The sequence below is a fragment of the Zophobas morio genome, unplaced genomic scaffold, assembly GCF_036711695.1.
Source record: "Zophobas morio isolate AGI-343-1 ecotype UQ-CSIRO unplaced genomic scaffold, CSIRO_AGI_Zmor_V1 ptg000002l, whole genome shotgun sequence".
Taxonomy (NCBI): Eukaryota; Metazoa; Arthropoda; class Insecta; order Coleoptera; family Tenebrionidae; genus Zophobas; species Zophobas morio.
The window spans coordinates 19,901,000-19,918,543 of record NW_026972107.1 but is presented as its reverse complement, the minus strand read 5'-3'; the positions used below and the strand labels follow the sequence as shown (position 1 = coordinate 19,918,543).

Here is a 17,544-nt window from a genome sequence, read left to right as displayed (position 1 = left end):
GGTTACAAACATAGGCGAGAAGGAATATAAAATAAAATATTCACGGATTAAAATTTACACGTATTAAAATTTTAATGATTACATACTTTTCACAAAAACTGACAAAGGAAATATTTGCGTGTACTTTTCGTAATTATATTAATTTATTATACCTTTCATACCTTTAAATGTAGAAATAAATAATATGTTCATCAGAGGAAAACTTTAGTAAAATTTTATGTACCTAGATTAATGTCTTCAGTCAGATATCAGATACTTTATTGATAATGATAGTTAAAAATGTAATGTCATTACCTTTAAAAGTATGTTTTAATACCCCAGGATGTCGTGTTGTGTATAAAATATGAGCGTTGTAAAGCCTATGCCAAAGACACGTTTTCTGTATTGAATTAGGGTTCTCCTTTCAAACTAAAAATAACAAAGTCTACAGAATTTTAATATCCCAATACGTTCTCGAGACATGCATGCGACAATACGTTTTCTGGGAAACCTCTATATTTTTCTCTATAATCTTTACAAATAAGTAACCACGTATCAGACAAATATTTCACGTATTGTCACAAGCGAAGCGAATTTCGATTTATTAAGATATACAGTAATTCGCGTCCCCCGAAATCAGTTGACAAATTAATCTTGTTTGCAGGTATGCGTATGTCATGCCTCAATTTCAGACAGTTTCGTGTAATTGCTAATCGATTCTAAACTTTGTATCGGAAATTGACTGTATATTACTGATCCAACACACCTTGCTTACCCGAATAGATTAAAATTTGGCTGTAGGTAACAGAAGGGAGTAATTTTGTTTTTGTTTATCTGTAATATAGTTTAGTTGATCGCCAAGACTGAAGCCTTTGCTGATTGATTACCGATGCCTGTCGAAATACAGATGCCTGAAATTGGAAACAAATATACTTATTTTAACATAGTTAAGGGAATTCACCACAAACACATTGTTGAGACTACGTTTTAAAAACTTTTACATGCTGAAGATTATTATCAAAAATTTTTCAAACTGTAAGTAAAACCAATCAAAAAACGATCGTTTGAAGTTAAATTTCGATAAGAGTTAAATCACTGGATTTGATGCTTATTTCAAATCAGAGCGAGTTAAAGTTTGAAAAAATAAGTTATGATAAGGTTGTTTTTCGTTTATATTCAAAATTTGGTTTACTGGTAGCTGGTACTTCAACCGCAAATTCCAGTAAATGACTAAACTTGTACTATTTTTAAATGTTTTGTTTCTAAATTTGGTAATGCCTGTCCTAAATGTGATTGATTAATAGTAATGTAGATCCACACCTCAATGTAACTAGAGAGTGATGATTAAATCTGTCACCGTTATTAATTATCAACAACAAACAGAATTATATTATCACCTTACACAGATCAAAATTCACCTTATCCGTTATTCACCTACTTTCTTCTAGTTTTGTAAATTTGGTGTTTGTTTATTCTACATCAATTTATCTATTCATCATCATTAAAATTATATTTGATAGAAGAAAACTAATTAAAGAGATTTTTATTGCAAAATTTCTCAAAACACTCGTAAGTTTGGCTTCTGTTACAATCTCCTTGAAAATCACATAATGATAATTTATTGTTGTTCCACTATTATGAGGACCATAAAATAGCAAATGAAACTCATATAAAAGCCAATTTTAAGACAAAGCATTAAAAAAATCCATGGAATGTGTCCACTTGTAGTAATTAATATGATTGACAAAAAATGATGTCTAGCAACCACTAAAAGTTAATGTCAAAAAAATTATGATGGCAAGACCATCATAAGATAAGATCCTGATTTAGTTGGACAGCTCCGGCTAAATACAGTCAAACAATAGCTGCAATGTCAGAAATATTAGTTTAAAAATAAATTTCAGGACCTACTAGATGATGACTTTTTTTTTTTAATCTTATGGTGCATTGTGCCTAATATAAGTTATCTTAAAATCCCTGTTTTACGTGACACAATTTTACTAGTACCAAATATTATTATTGTGTTTCTAGTTCTGGTAACAGCATACATAACGTGAATCAATAATATAAAAAATTGGTCCAAGGTTACTTCGCCCTTGAACTGAACTGTACCAACGAATTCCGCTTCTTTAAAAAATGTACAAATGTTTGTTTTCTGATAACATTTAAACAGGGTCTCTAGAATGTATGGAAACGGTTAAATATCTTGAGAGTCAGTTGTACAAATCAATTGAAATTAGGTATAGGAGTACAAGAAGTTGTGCTCTAATTATTCGTCACACAAATACATCAAATAAAATGGTAACAGCTGTGCACGCAATACGACTCCGCAAGTACGACTGATACATTTTTGTTGTGCAATTTTTCGAATCATCAAGAAGTGTTATCGTTAAATACGTGACAAATTGTAAACAACACATCTGAGGTTTCTTGAAAACCTAACTAGACAAACAAAGTCATAAAAATTATTCGATTCTTTTCGGTGAACGGATGAACCGGCGTCAATAGCACCCCCCCAATCCCTGCGCCTCGGGAACGCAAATTTCAATTATTATTTTATCATTATTAAATAGGGGATTTTATCAAGAAAATAAGGGGACTCATTCTTAATTTGATGAATAAACAATTCTGTGATGACGTGATAACATAGATCATACTAGTAACAGGCCAACAGGCCATTACCAATGCAAGACAAAAAATACAAAAGTGGCTATTCGTCGAATGGACTAAATTATTATATTTCCTTAGCTTACGCGCGGGAAGTAAAAATTGTTTTGATTTGAATGAGTTTGTCGCCTCAAAACAGGGGACTAAAATTGTTGATACAGTCAGGATCGAACAGGCTGTTCTGAATATTATTACTATAATTTTTATTAAATAAAGAAGGGTGTATTTCCAGGTTTTCGAAAAAGTGGGGTAATTTCATCCAAATAAAAATTGCTATGATGTCATAAATATACATAATACACAATGCAAGAGCAAAAAAATTGGTCTAAAGAGTTTAGACAGTACTTCCCTCGCTGTCGGAAACTTGACGACTGCATGCCTATTGTGTTTTTTTTCTCATTACATTTTTGTAGTGGGAATTTAAAAAAAAAATGTGATGACGTCTTCAACATTTTTGCAAGGACACGTATATCAGTTGGGATAGATGTAGTGTAATACTAAGAATAAAATTATTGTATTCCCAAATTTTCGGGAAAATGAATTGGGTCGTTTTGAATATTGATTTCTTATAATCAATAAAATAACGAAACAATTTACTCACGTATACGGCGTCGGTGTGTAATATCTAGAGAGCGGATTTCTGTCGGGCTAGGCAAGGCCAAACTCGGTACGGCTCGACTGCACTTCGTTTATTTGAGATTAGAATAACGCTGTTTCGTTGCACTCTGCTGTTAATTCCCGTTCTCATTTACTTAGCCGTTTGATTAATAAATCGTTAATTATATTTATGGAATTAGTACTGATTAAATTCAGTGATTATCTATCACCCGCTACTGAGTCCCGGCGATCCAGCGCGTCCCCACCTATAATCGTGACGTAGCCCGACAGAAATCCGCTGTCTAGTAATATGAGGGGCAACTGAAAATCGTTTATGTATAAACATTCTTAATTTAAGATGACAAGCGTAACAGCATACGTAAGAGCCAAACAGAGAAACTATAAACAAAACGACCATCGGTTTTATTGCTTCGACGTCCGCTTATTATATAAAACATTGCGTTTTATTTTAATTCTTGACGGTGAAATTCACAATTGGTTGATTATAAACATGTCTATTTCGCATTCGCGGAACCAAGTGACCGCATAAAACAAATGCAGGTCTGTAATGTTAAAGTCGATGTAAATAAGCGTGCTACTCTTATGTTTCAACCGAGTTTTTCCTTTAACAAATTTTGTGTCTACCAAATTGGGTTGGTTGGGGTGTAATACTAATAATAAGTGTTGCCTTTAATTTAATCAATAAAATAAATTGACTTCATTAATTTTTTTGAACCACCCCTTAAGAAAATCTAAAAAATATGAATGGAATGATAAATCACAAGTACAAACTCATCATATTTTTTGCATTTTAGATAGGATTTATTCAGCAAAATTTAAGGGTGACGTCATCAATTTTTTTAGGAGGGATGAACAAATACATTTTGAACAAAAGTTTACCATGCTTATAATAACTTTAAAATATTCCCAAGATTTCAAAGCATTCGGTTTTGTAATTCCTGATTAAATCGATAAAATAAATTCACGCGTTCATTAATTTTTTTGAGTCACCCTGCATATGCAAATCCAAAAATATGAATGGAATGATAAATCACAAGTACAGACTCATCATATTTTGTACATTTTAGATACGATTTATTCGGCAAACTTTTTAGCTGACGTCATCAGTTTTTTGTAGAAGATAACCAAATATATTTTGACTAAAAATTTATTATGCTCTTTATAACCTTCAAACATCTGCAAGATGTCAGAGCATTCCGTTTTGTAGTTCCTGATTAAATCAATAAAATATATTTACGCATTCATTAATTTTTTTGAGTCACTCTGTATATGCAAATCCAAAAAATATGAATGGAGTGATAAATGACAAGTACAGGCTCATCATATTTTGTACATTTTAGATATGATTTATTCGGCAAACTTTCGAGCTGACGTCATCAAGTTTTTGGAGGGGATAAGCAAATATATTTTGACTAAACATTTATTATGCTCTTTATGACCTTAAAACATCTGCAAGATTTCAGAGCATTCGGTTTTGTAGTTCCTGATTAAATCAATAAAATATATTTACGCATTCATTAATTTTTTTGAGTCACCCTGTATATGCAAATCCAAAAAATATGAATGGAGTGATAAATTATAAGTACAGACTCATCATATTTTTACAGTTTAGATAGGATTTATTCGGCAAACTTTCGAGCTGACGTCATCAAGTTTTTGGAGGGGATAAGCAAATATATTTTGACTAAACATTTATTATGCTCTTTATAACCTTAAAAAATCTGCAAGATTTCAAAGCATTCGGTTTTGTAGTTTCTGAGTAAATCAGTAAAATAAATTTACGCATTCATTAATTTTTTTGAGTCACCCTGTATATGCAAATCCAAAAAATATGAATGGAGTGATAGATCACAAGTACAGACTCATCATATTTTGTACATTTTAGATATGATTTATTCCACAAACTTTTGAGCTGACGTCATCAAGTTTTTGGAGGGGATAAGCAAATATTTTTTGACTAAAGATTTATGATGCTGTTTATAGCCTTAAAACATCTGCAACATTTCAAAGCATTCTGGTTAGCAGATTAAAAATTAAATTTCAAAATGTTGTTTTATAATTTTGATTTTTTTTCCAAAAATCTGGACGTTTCGGGTGAAAAGTCGATTCAGAGTTGTAAACTACATGTGTAGGACTATGTTATTTTATACAATTGAAAACCCATTTACTACGTACAATTTTGAAGTGACGTCATCGCATTAGTGGTGGGGATGATTAGACAAATTTTGGTTAGCGTTTTACCATCTACATGATATTCTTAATATAAGTACAAAATTTCACAACAATCGGTCGAGTACTTTCGGAGATTATCTGTCTAATAAAAATCCGGGACGGCAGACGGACAGACGGACAGACGGACAGACGGACAGACGGACAGACGGACAGACGGACAGACGGACAGACAGACGGACAGACGGACAGACAGACGGAAATGGGAGACCTGTTTCTTCGTCTTCTAGGGGTCATGAAAGATCGAGAAAACGTAAAAGTAGAGAGTCGGCCGACGGACTCGATTACAATACTTCCTTTGCTTACGCTCGGGAAGTAAAAAGCGAAAAATGCGAAAAGCCAAGTATGGAATCGAACGCGCGACGTCCAGCCCGTTATTCTCACATCCAACCACTAGGCTACGACCAGGATGGGATGCCTTACGTTAATGATAAACTACTATTATACCGTGCATTATGTTTTTGCAAAAATTTGAACGGTTAGGGAAAAACTCAAAGCGGATTCGTAAACCAATCTTATAGGAGTATATTGTTGTATAACAATCAAATGAAGTAAACATAGAATTTTTTGAAATGACCTCATCATTGCGAATTTTATTTTTTTATGATAACCTCTAAAAATTAAAATAAAGTAATGTATGTAATGTAAAAACTAGAAAATTGGTTTTTTCTACCGCCCACGTTTTTTGGTTTTCTAATAGAGCTATTAACGCACGCAAATGACGTCACAGCAGTTCGTTAATAGCGGAAAGGCGTTCTTTAATAGATCTGGTGTAATTTAGATCGGTAAGATTGGTAGCAATGACGAGAAATGTCAGGTGAATGTCAGTGGCAAATCTAAACTTACAATTTCCCACGTTTCCGGACGCGTAACTTCTTCGCAAGACATTTGAACCAATTTTAAATTACAAAAACTCGAATTGATTCGAATTACAATTGTTGTTGTGAAAATTCGAACCTCAAATATTTCGTGGTTAGTGTCAGACCAACCCATCACCAACCACGACAAAAGTCCCCAGATTAAAAAAAATGCAAATTTCAATTAAATTTTGGGAAAAAACGTGTGCGGTAGAAAAAATAGTATAAATAACTCGTTCATAAGGCCATTGAGGCACTCATCTTTTATATAACTCGCGGCTTCGCCGCTCGTTCTATAAACTTGGATTCGTGCCTCAATATTTGCCTTATGAAACTCGTTCTTTAATATACTATAAAGAGTTTAGACAGTACTTCCCTCGCTGTCGGAAACGTGACGACTGCAAGCCTGTTATGTTTTTTTTCGCATTAGATTTTAAAGCATTCAGGTTTGTAGTTCTTGATTAAATCAATAAAATAAATTTGCGCATTCATTAAATTTTTTGAGTCACCCTGTACATCCAAATCCAAAAAATATGAATGGAATGATAAATTAGAAGAAGAGACTCATCATATTTTGTACATTTTAGATAGGATTATTCAGCAAAATTTTGGGGTGGCGTCATCCATTTTTAGGGGGGATGAGCAAATATATTTTGATCAAAAAATTGCCACGCTTATGATAAACTTAAAACATTTCCAAAATTTCAAAGTATTCAGTTTTGTAAAACCTGATTAAATCAATAAAATAAATATGCGGATTCATTAAGTTTTTTGAGTCACCCTGTATATGCAAATCCAAAAAATATTAATGGAATGATAAATTACAAGAATAGACTCATCATATTTTATCCATTTTAGATAGGATTATTCGGCAAACTTTTGAGCTGACGTGATCAATTTTTTGGAGGGGATAAGCAAATATATTTTGACTAAAAATGTATTATGCTCTTTATAACCTTAAAACATTTGCAAAATCTCAAAGCATTCGGTTTTGTAGTTCCTGATTAAATCAATAAAATCAATTCATGCATTAATTAATTTTTTTGGGTCACCTGTGTATGCATATACAAAAACTATGAATAGATTGATAAATCACAAGAAGAGACTCATCATATTTGGTACATTTTAGATAGGATTTATTCAGCAAAATTTTGGAAGGGATAACTAAATATATTGTAATAAAAAATGTATCATACTTATCATAACTGTAAACCATCTGTAAGATTTCAAAGTATTCGGTTTTGTAGATTTCAAATTAAATATCAAAATGTTGTTTCCTAATTTTGATTTTTTTCCAAAAATCTGGACGTTTCAGTTAAAATCTCAATTCGGAGTCATAAACTACACGTGTAACACTATGTTATTTGATACAATTTAAAACCCAATTACTATGTACAATTTTGAAGTGACGTCATCCCATTAGTAGTGGGGATAATCAGACAAATTTTGGTTAGCGTTTTACCATCTACATGATATACCTAATATAAATACAAAATTTGACAACAATCGGCCCAGTACTTTCGGAGATTATCTGTCTAATAAAAATACGGGACGGCAGACAGGCGGACAGACGGACAGACGGAAACGGGAGACCTATTTCTTCGTCTTCTAGGGGTCATGAAAGATCGAGAAAATGTAAAAGTAGAGAGTCGGCCGACGGACTCGATTACAATACTTCCTTTGCCTACGCTCGGGAAGTAAAAAAATGCAAAAAGCGTGCCATATATGTTTCAAGTGCGTGTTTCCATTACAAAACTTTGTCATGTATATCAACTGGCATAGATGCCGATAAATATGCGACAGCAGTGTATTTCCAAATTTTCGGGAAAATGGAATGAGCCATTCTTGAAACATAAATTTCACCTTGTATAAGTATTTCTGAAAAATATGAATGCTCTGATCAACCACAAGCATAGATTCATGATATTTTGCACATTTTAAATAGGATTTATTCGTCAAAATTTTGAGCTGACGTCAACAATTTTTGGGGATAGATAAACGGATACATTTTGATTACCCATTTACCACGCTTACTATAACATTAAAACGTTTGCAAGATTTCAAATTATTCGGTAGCAGCCTCAAATTTAAATTGTAAAATATTGTTATGAATTTTTTTTTTCCAAAAAAATCTCGACGGTTAGGTTAAAAAATCAAGACGGATCCATAAACTCCACGTGTAGGAGTATGTTAGTTCATAAAATTTAAACACCATTGTCTTGAAGTGACGTCATCATATTGTTGGTTTTACCATCTACAGGATATTCATAACACACATATAAAATTTAACAATAATCGGTTCGGTAGTTGCGGAGATTATATGTCTAATAAAATTCGACAGACCGACAGACAGACAGACGGCAGCAGGACGCCTATTTTTTCGTACTTTCGAAGTCATGAAACGTCAAGAAAACATGAAAGTAATCATTCGTTCGATAGATCCTGTTGCAATAATTCCTTAGTTTATGCTCGGGAAATAAAAACTCTTAATTTTAACGAATGCAATTGCAATAGTTTACCCCTCAGCTTTTATTTTGTGGTATTTAAGAAATAAACATAATAAACTACCTACCGGAGATTATCTGTCAACTGAAAATCGACATAGACGACATTCCTCAGCTCATCTAAAGGAATATTTATGATCAATTAACAACTTTTAAAATTGGTCTAAAGTTATTTAGAGAGAATTTCCCTAGCATTTGAACTCAAACATTAAAGCAAAATTAAATGTCTTAGAAAAAAAAATGTCGACAAGTATAAAATTCGAGCCCACCAAATCCAATTACTTAACCACTAAGCAAGCCACCGCATGGAATATGTTGCAAAGATTATATAAAAATGTTTGTAAAGTATTTGTGATAAAAGTCAAGGCGGATTTATAAACAACAAGTGCAGGAATGTTATACGATAAAATTAAATTTTGAGACAACGTCATCAAATTGTTGGAGGGAATGATTAGACAAATCAGCGTTTTGCCATCTACACGATAATTCTTATATATATATCTACAATTTGACAACAATCGATCCGGTAGTAGAGAGACATACGGAAACGGAAGACCTATTGTTTCGTACTCTTGGGGACATGAAACGTCGAGAAACATTAAAGTCGCCGTTCCCCTAATGGACTTGGTTATATTTCCTTCGCTTACGTAAAATACAGTATGTTTCATTTGAAAAAACCTATTAAGTTACTATGACGCCTCGAAAGCACAAGATGCATACTGGATTTTATTTTTTAAAAAAGATTTGTTTACTAATGTTTTCGAACAAATTTTTAGTTGGTTAGGATAGATATATTATTTGGAACTTCCATGCAAGATAGTAAGACAACTTTTCTGAGGCAATCAATCAAGCAATCCAAACAATCCGTTTATGTTATGTAAATAGTTCTAAGAAATAAAAACATACTGTTGAAACACTACAATACAATATTTTCAAATTGCGTCATCACTGTTGTTGAACAGACGAAAAAAGAAATTTTCGTTAAACTTTTGCTACGTTTATAAGTATCTTAAATATTCCTAAAATTTTAAAGTGATCGACGATCACGGAAATTGAAAAATGTTACAATAATAGAGACAAAAAAAAACAAAAAAATATTAGTTTGAAACTCAGGTTACCTCCTATAAGTAATTTACATAACAGATTCTTTTTTTATCAACCTAAAGCAGACAAAACATTTTATGCAAAATCATAAACTTCTGTTTTATATTATATTTTACAAGCAAATATGACCTACATTTTATAGCTTTCTTTAAATGTAGACTTAAAAAATACATCACCTGATAAATGAATAAGTACATATGAGAACTTTTTACAAAACTTAACTTCATACTCGTTCTTATTGAACCGTAAATTTATCTCAAAATCCAAAATGACGAATTATTATTAATAAAACTTAGTAAGCACATTCAACTGAAATTAAAGTTGTAAAATAATGACAGAATGTATTTTTTTAAATAGGAATGTGTTTGTCTTATGAATGAATGAAGTTTATTAAATGAGAATTTGAAAAGTTCAAAGCTATACAAACAAAACTCAAGAATATTATTTGTTTTGAAACCTTTGAAATGAAACTGAGATACTTAATTTCACATTTCCCTGAAGGCATTTTTTTAAACCAGTTCCCACATTGGTACTTTATCGTTAAATACTTTCGAGCAAATATATTAAATGAGTTGCTAAAACACTGTGTACTTTATTTTTAGCGTACCTTACGAAGAACTTCGACAAAGATACCTTCAGTTTTCGGTGTACGATTTCGACAGATTCTCCCGGCACGATCTTATCGGTCACGTAGTCTTAAAAGGTCTTCTAGACACAACGGACCTCCAGCAAGAGATAGAGTATACCATGAATATCTTATGCCCTCCACAGGTGAGTTCTATAAAAAATTCACCGATCTAAATTTAAACCCGACGGGGATAAAAATATCCGCTGCAGCAGTCCTTAGGGAAGCTCCGGGAGAAACCTTGACCTAAATAAAAGTAGGTCGTGCAGGACTCTCCCGACGCATTTCCTTTTTGTCTATTGATTTTCGAGGGAATGTTCTTTTTAATTTGCAGGAAAAAGTCGATTTAGGAGAGCTGATGTTATCGCTGTGTTACTTGCCGACAGCCGGACGTTTGACCATCACCATAATTAAAGGGAGGAGTCTCAAAGCCATGGATATTACGGGAAAATCAGGTATATTGAAAATTCAAAGGTCAACGTTCGTGAAAGGACCGTTTCCCATTTTCAGATCCTTACGTTAAAGTGTATTTGCTGTGCCAAGGGAAGCGGATAAAGAAGAAAAAGACTTCAGTCAAGAAAAATACTCTGTCGCCAGTTTATAACGAGGCTTTAGTGTTTGATGTCCCGGCCGAGAACATCGAGGAAGTTTCTCTTATAGTCAAAGTGATAGACTATGACAGGTAAATATGAAGCAAAAATAGATACCAAAATATTATTTATGTCGCCATATCACGCTCGTACAAGTGAAATACTTGCCACAAACAAATTCTTTCAATAACCTTATGTATCAGAATTGCTTCCATCTATAAAATTGTGTGGCATATTCGATACATAATGTTTTAAGATGTCATAAATAAATAAAATCGATTTGACCAACTATTTAAATATATGTACTTATCGCCTGATATGTAGTTTCAAATTTAACTAATAGTCTATTTTAAATGTTATTTTCTCAATATGACAAACTTATTGTGGAAAATAAGTAAACAATACTGTTGAACAATTATAATCTTCGGTACGATTGCTCGGGACATATCAACATAAACGTTTCAACAGCTACGCTGTCATTTTCTCGGACTAAACTAAGTCGTGGGGATAATAAGGTGTTTGTGTTAGTTGTAAATAAGTAGGAGGTAAATTTAAAGAAGCTCCTATATGGAATTTTACAAAGAAGATAATGAAGTATGACAGTGAGTATAATATCGTAATACGTCTGTTCAATTGCGCTTTTAATAACATATTTTTTTATAAATACTTTTGATAATTTGTAAAAATATATATTTAATAAAATAACCCTCGAACATGGAGAAATAAAGTTTAAAGTATTTGGCAACTTTGTAAAGCGCAAATTTTTGATGAAACGTAACATATATAAAGTAATGCTGAAAGAAAATTCGAAAAAAAATAAAACTGACAAGAAAATAAATTAGTATGTTATAAATTTACTCATATATATATTTGTTGTCGTTAAAGTACGTCAAGTAGATGAAGCTACAAAAGTTGACACGATTTTCAAATCCATCGGTTTTCTTCTTAAAGCATCAGTATTTAAACCATGACAGTAAATTTTAATCACTAATACTTAATTTGCAGAAATAAACTAAGAAATAAATTAATATCAAAAACAACTCCGCGACCATATTTTTATGGAATAGATTTTTAAACTTTACTATATTCATAATCTATAAACTAGATGCACGTACCTAATTAATTCATGTGCATGGTTGTTAATTACGTTAAACAAACCCGAATACTTAAACCACCGATAAACTGTGAATAATATGTTTATCTGATGAACAGTTCGTGTTTAAACAAATAGAACGTGTTCATTAAATTTAGCACCATTCTGAAAACATTGCACATTAACCGATGATTAAATTTTAAATCTTGTGTTATATTGAAAGTACATCACTATCAATCTGCAAATAAATTATTTTATTCTATTTTAGAACCATAATCTTATTTATAAGCACCCAAATGCGGGCTTAAATTGACCTTTTTAGCACAAATCTGTCAAAAATTGCTAAGCAACAATTGATTGTTCATTTACTCTAATCAATTAATTATTCAAACACGCTTCGATATTCAACGTTTTTCTTAAGTTGGAAAAACAATATTTTATCAAATCATTACCTGACCGACTTCAAATTCTTCTAAACTTTCGTTTGAATAAACGTTTTCCGCTTCTTTAATTTACATTTTGAAAAACGAATTATCAAATAATCAACGTGGTATCCATAACAACATCAAAATAATAGCCAGCTATGTATTAAAATTCGCATCGGCACAATTCACACAGTCTTGCCGAAAATACTCAATATTTCGTTAAAAATAGTTTATAAACTAAAATAGAATAAAACGTTGTATGTACCACGTGCATAATTGTCGATTGTGGCACTCAGGAAATTAAAAGCCCTCCTTCGTCGGGCTTTAAACATTCCCTCGTGCCACAATCTCCCTGATTATGCCCTTAATACATAAATAACTATTAAAGTGTGCTTAAAATTGGCGACGAAGCCCCACAAATCTATTTAACTACTCTTTGTGGTATTGCTTATCGCATATGACTTCTATCCAAAAAACTTTTTAGCCTTATGTTTGAGAACAGCTTAATATTTGTAAATTATTCTTTCGTCGATAAGCCGTTTTTCGTGGGCAGTGAATAAGTTTGATTTCGTCAGGTTTCGGGATGAAACGCTTATTCGAGTAAACTCGGGTTAGGAACCGAGCGAGCCAGAGAAAGAAGTTGTCCATCGTTCCACTGCTTGTTCGACTGTGCTTCAAGGACGAGGAAAGTTCTGTCTAAATAACCTATGATCATTTTTTTTTGCTTAACATACATAGCAGCTACACATTTGGCGTCATATTTACTTAATAAATTTAAATATGACGTAATCAGTTTTTTGAGGATATAAATAAATTTTGGTTAATACATTCTAAGTATAACCATATTTATGAAAATCTTCGATTCACATGTGAAATATAAAGTAAATATAAAAACATTTGTCAAAAAATGTTCCCGGTAATCTTCAAAATGTTTGACTAAATTTAGCCTTATAAACAAATTACATGTTTTTTTGTACCTACCTAAAACTTTTGGTGATGGGGGTCAAAATGATTACTTCAACTTTATCCCAACGCATTTTTAATACCATTTAATATTTTCAGCTTTTACCAAAATGCTGCAAATGCTATTCAAAAACTGATACTGTGATAACCCAAACTTCCCGCCTTAAATTGACACTTGAAAAAAAAATTTGAAACGCCCGCGAAAAATTTAAAAATTCAAAATTTTGCCTTGGTTGCGATCGTCTAACAAAATGGAACCTACGTTGTGTTTTCTTTTTTTTATTGGCGGGAAGACGTTCTTGGATACAAGTGAGCATACACTGCGTGCGAGTAGACAGCGCACGAAACAATAAACATTTTTGGGAGGGGGCTAAAAATCGTACCCCTCTCTAGGAGGAAAAGAAGCTGCGAGCGAGGGTGACTAGTGACGTGCCCTCAGACTGCCCAGCTCCAAAAACCCCCTATGGTTTATTTACCCACATATAATCCATCACAACTGAAACACATTAAAAATATGAAAGAAAGAGACAACCGCGAGTTGACACACATACACATATGAAAACCGAACAAACACAAAACCCTACACATATGTTTTTGAATCAATGCAAATATACCACAAATTTAATAAAAACAAAGGAAAATCTGAATTAAAGTAACTGGATGCAAACACACAAGTTATTACAGACGTGTGGCGGCAAATCTAAAATTACGGCAGTCAACAAGAGCACAACAAAAATACCCATAGGGGCGTTCTAGCACAAACGGAGTTTAGGGCTACCGGTCGTGGCTGTTCTCCTACGCGACAGTGATTCTATTTATCGCAAGCCTACCGCAAAGCATCTCTCTATTACGGACGTCCCGTTAGACCAGGCCGTTACGGTCGCAGATCCGCAGTTGGGTCTCGGCTATGGCGGGAAGCCGACAGCGTTACAACATTGCGACCGCCCCTGAATCTATACAAACTTGCATCCTTTCTGCAGGTGACGCGATAAACCTCGCCAGCTCGACTAGGAACCGCGCACTCCGCTTCTGCCACGTTGTTCTGTTATTTAACCTCAATTCCATTTTAAATGATCAAATTCTATGACTCTATTAACGACAACTGAATAAGTGTTAAAGTTTCAAAACGAGCAATAAACAACATTTAAATTCGCCATACAATCTTGTAAAATTCTAAACAACAAATAATTCTTATGTTAGATTAAAATTGGACATCAGATAATTTATATGATGGAAACATTCATCAACAAAAACTAGCAAAGATTTATAAAAACAAAAGATCTGGTGTGAAATAAACTTGTGCAAATAAAAATATTATGTGCGGTTAAAACTGTAGAGCTTGAAAGTTTACGTTCAAGACAATTACTGAAGTTAAAATTGTGAGACAGTGAAATATTACATGAGGTGAAAATTGCAAACCTAACAAATTTACATGAAATTAATATTTGCCACACTTTGTCAACGATTCAAACAAAGAATTTACATTATGTCAAATTATGTCATGATCCAAGTGATTGGTTACTTAAAAAAAAACAATATACTTTGAGAGTTTATAATACCGTGAACTGTTTGCCCCAAACAAAACACATAATAAATAAACACAAAAATATCCAGTCATCATTGCCAGGAAAAAGCGTCTCGGTGATGTAAATTTTAGCGTTGCGAGGAAATACCCTCGGTGATGTAATCTTTACACGTTGCGAGGCGATACCTCGGTGATGTTATCAATCTCTAGCATTGCGAGGACATGCCTCGGTGATGGAATCAATCTTTAACGTTGCGAGGAAATGTAATGTTGTAATGATGATAACGATGATAACTGCTGAAGGGGAGAAATTATTTTAACCCCCCGCTAGTTCACAGTATAATGAATTTTGTTAATTTAACTGCCGTAAATGCACGATTAGCAATCTTGTGTGAAGAATTAAGGAGTGTTATAATGTAACACTTATGTATATGCATCCAGAAACCTCATTCGTAATTAAACAAACAAAGGTGTTATCCTGACTAAGTGAATTTCATGAAATCTTCTAGCAAGATTGTTAAATTGTGTTAGCAATAGTTGACGATTAAACTCTTAACATGAACTGTGAATTTACAAACAATGAATCAAATTTACAGGTGTTAGCGTCGATCAAAAAGTCGCATTTTTCCGATTAAAAAGGCGCAAGAATTAGCTACACGTGTTGGGGGAAAACTGTGACGTCATCGGTGTTACGATTGATTGTCGTTAAACAAAGGCTTCCTCCCTTTTATTAACTACCAAACCAACTAATTTAACCTAGCTACTCACCATGCATCCATTACACCGAACCAAAACATAATGCCGCATCCCGCTTTCACCATGCCGCTCTTTTGTCAAAGCCAACATACCGCTCTCTAATTAAACATGCAGAACTACCCCCAAGCGCTACGTGCACATGGTTGCCTATGTTTAACGATTTTTTGATTGATTTTTTTTTTTCAAATTAAAATTATTCAAATGTAATTTCGCGCCGCTGTTAATTAAATCCAGCGCGAAAATTTGATTCAAATTCGGTCACCACAGCACAAGAACTTTGTTGGGCTGTTTTGTAACAAAAAAAAAACAAATTTATTATTTTAGTAAATTCGCGTTACCGTGGGGAAGAGACGAAATCAATGAAGTTAAAAACAAAACAAGTAATATATTTAATAAATCAAAGTCATCTTCGTTTTCCTTGGAAGAAGAGGAAGCACTACATACAATTGCAAAAATAGGATTTTCTTATTATGGATTCTGTCGTGTATGATTTATTTCCTACATAGGCTGAAATTTTTTTAGCAACTAGTATTTCTTTTACATGAAAGTGTATTGAAAACACCGGCATACTAACCTTGTGGTTTGAGTGTTGATTATAACGCGTTCAAAGAGTTATGAACTGGCATCAGATGTGGCGTTCGTGAACCAATTTGAATTTGTCAGTTAGTTATTAACACGAAATTAACTTCATAAATCATAATAGACCAGGCAGTAACATTAAGACTGATGTGTCATTAACACCTTAAACCCATCATGCATACCGTTAATGTCTGCAACACCACTGTAGCTTGTTTACTTAGCATATTACACGCGAAATGTAGAGTGTCTATTGTCTAATTTATGTTATACCGGGTGTCTGGAAAATGGCGGATTAACTCTCCGCTACGCTCTTAACAATCAACTGGTGAGTCTGGGAAAAATAGTAAAAAAAATCCTTCTCACATTTTGGGTGAGTTATAATGATTTTAAAATTGCTTCTTTTGCTACGTTTAACAACTAAACCACTCATTCATTATCGGAATAACTAGTAGTAAAACTTTTAGTTAATATTTTTCTCGCCCATGACCATGTTTAATTACCATTTCAGTTAGAATGCACAAAGATATGGCTGTGTTGTTTTTGTAATAATTTCATAAATTTCCATTTGACAACAATATTTACCTGATATAAAGCGAAGGTGGATTTCAGTCAGCATCGTTACTAGGAAACCAGAAAGTAAGCCGGAGGTATTCACGCATTAGGTGTGTACAGTGTTGCCAATTTTACTTTTATAAAAGCACGTTTTTTTCGTTATCTTCATTATAAAGAATTTTTTTATTATTTTTTGGGACTCCCGAAACCCCCGTATATAACGTACTGAAGAGTTAATCCGCCATTTTCCAGACAGCCGGTATAAACATCTCCTGTGCAACATAAGAGAGCGATTCAAAAATATCTGATATCGTTGAAAACAAAAATTTCTCGGTTCGTTATAACATTCGAGACGGGATCATAATTATGCATTTCCATATCAGCGGTGCTTGATTTGACAGTTCAAAGGCTTAGCCCTCATTCTGCCTTTAACCGATGGAGTGTATGAAATTTATCGCGGCATGCAGGTAAAAATTAT

The 17,544-nt window shown here is 33.0% G+C and overlaps 1 protein-coding gene across 2 annotated transcripts in view; it reads left to right on the top strand.

Annotated features, from left to right (window-relative positions):
• Positions 1-17,544, top strand: part of LOC135122178 (synaptotagmin-10-like) — an 88,742-nt gene that overhangs the window by 63,392 nt on the left and 7,806 nt on the right. For both annotated transcript variants that reach the window (XM_064046455.1, XM_064046418.1), the window contains 3 exons: positions 10,561-10,729; positions 10,918-11,038; positions 11,094-11,265. In XM_064046455.1, the coding sequence (XP_063902525.1) occupies positions 10,561-10,729; positions 10,918-11,038; positions 11,094-11,265 (462 nt within the window). The remainder of the gene's footprint in view (positions 1-10,560; positions 10,730-10,917; positions 11,039-11,093; positions 11,266-17,544) is intronic.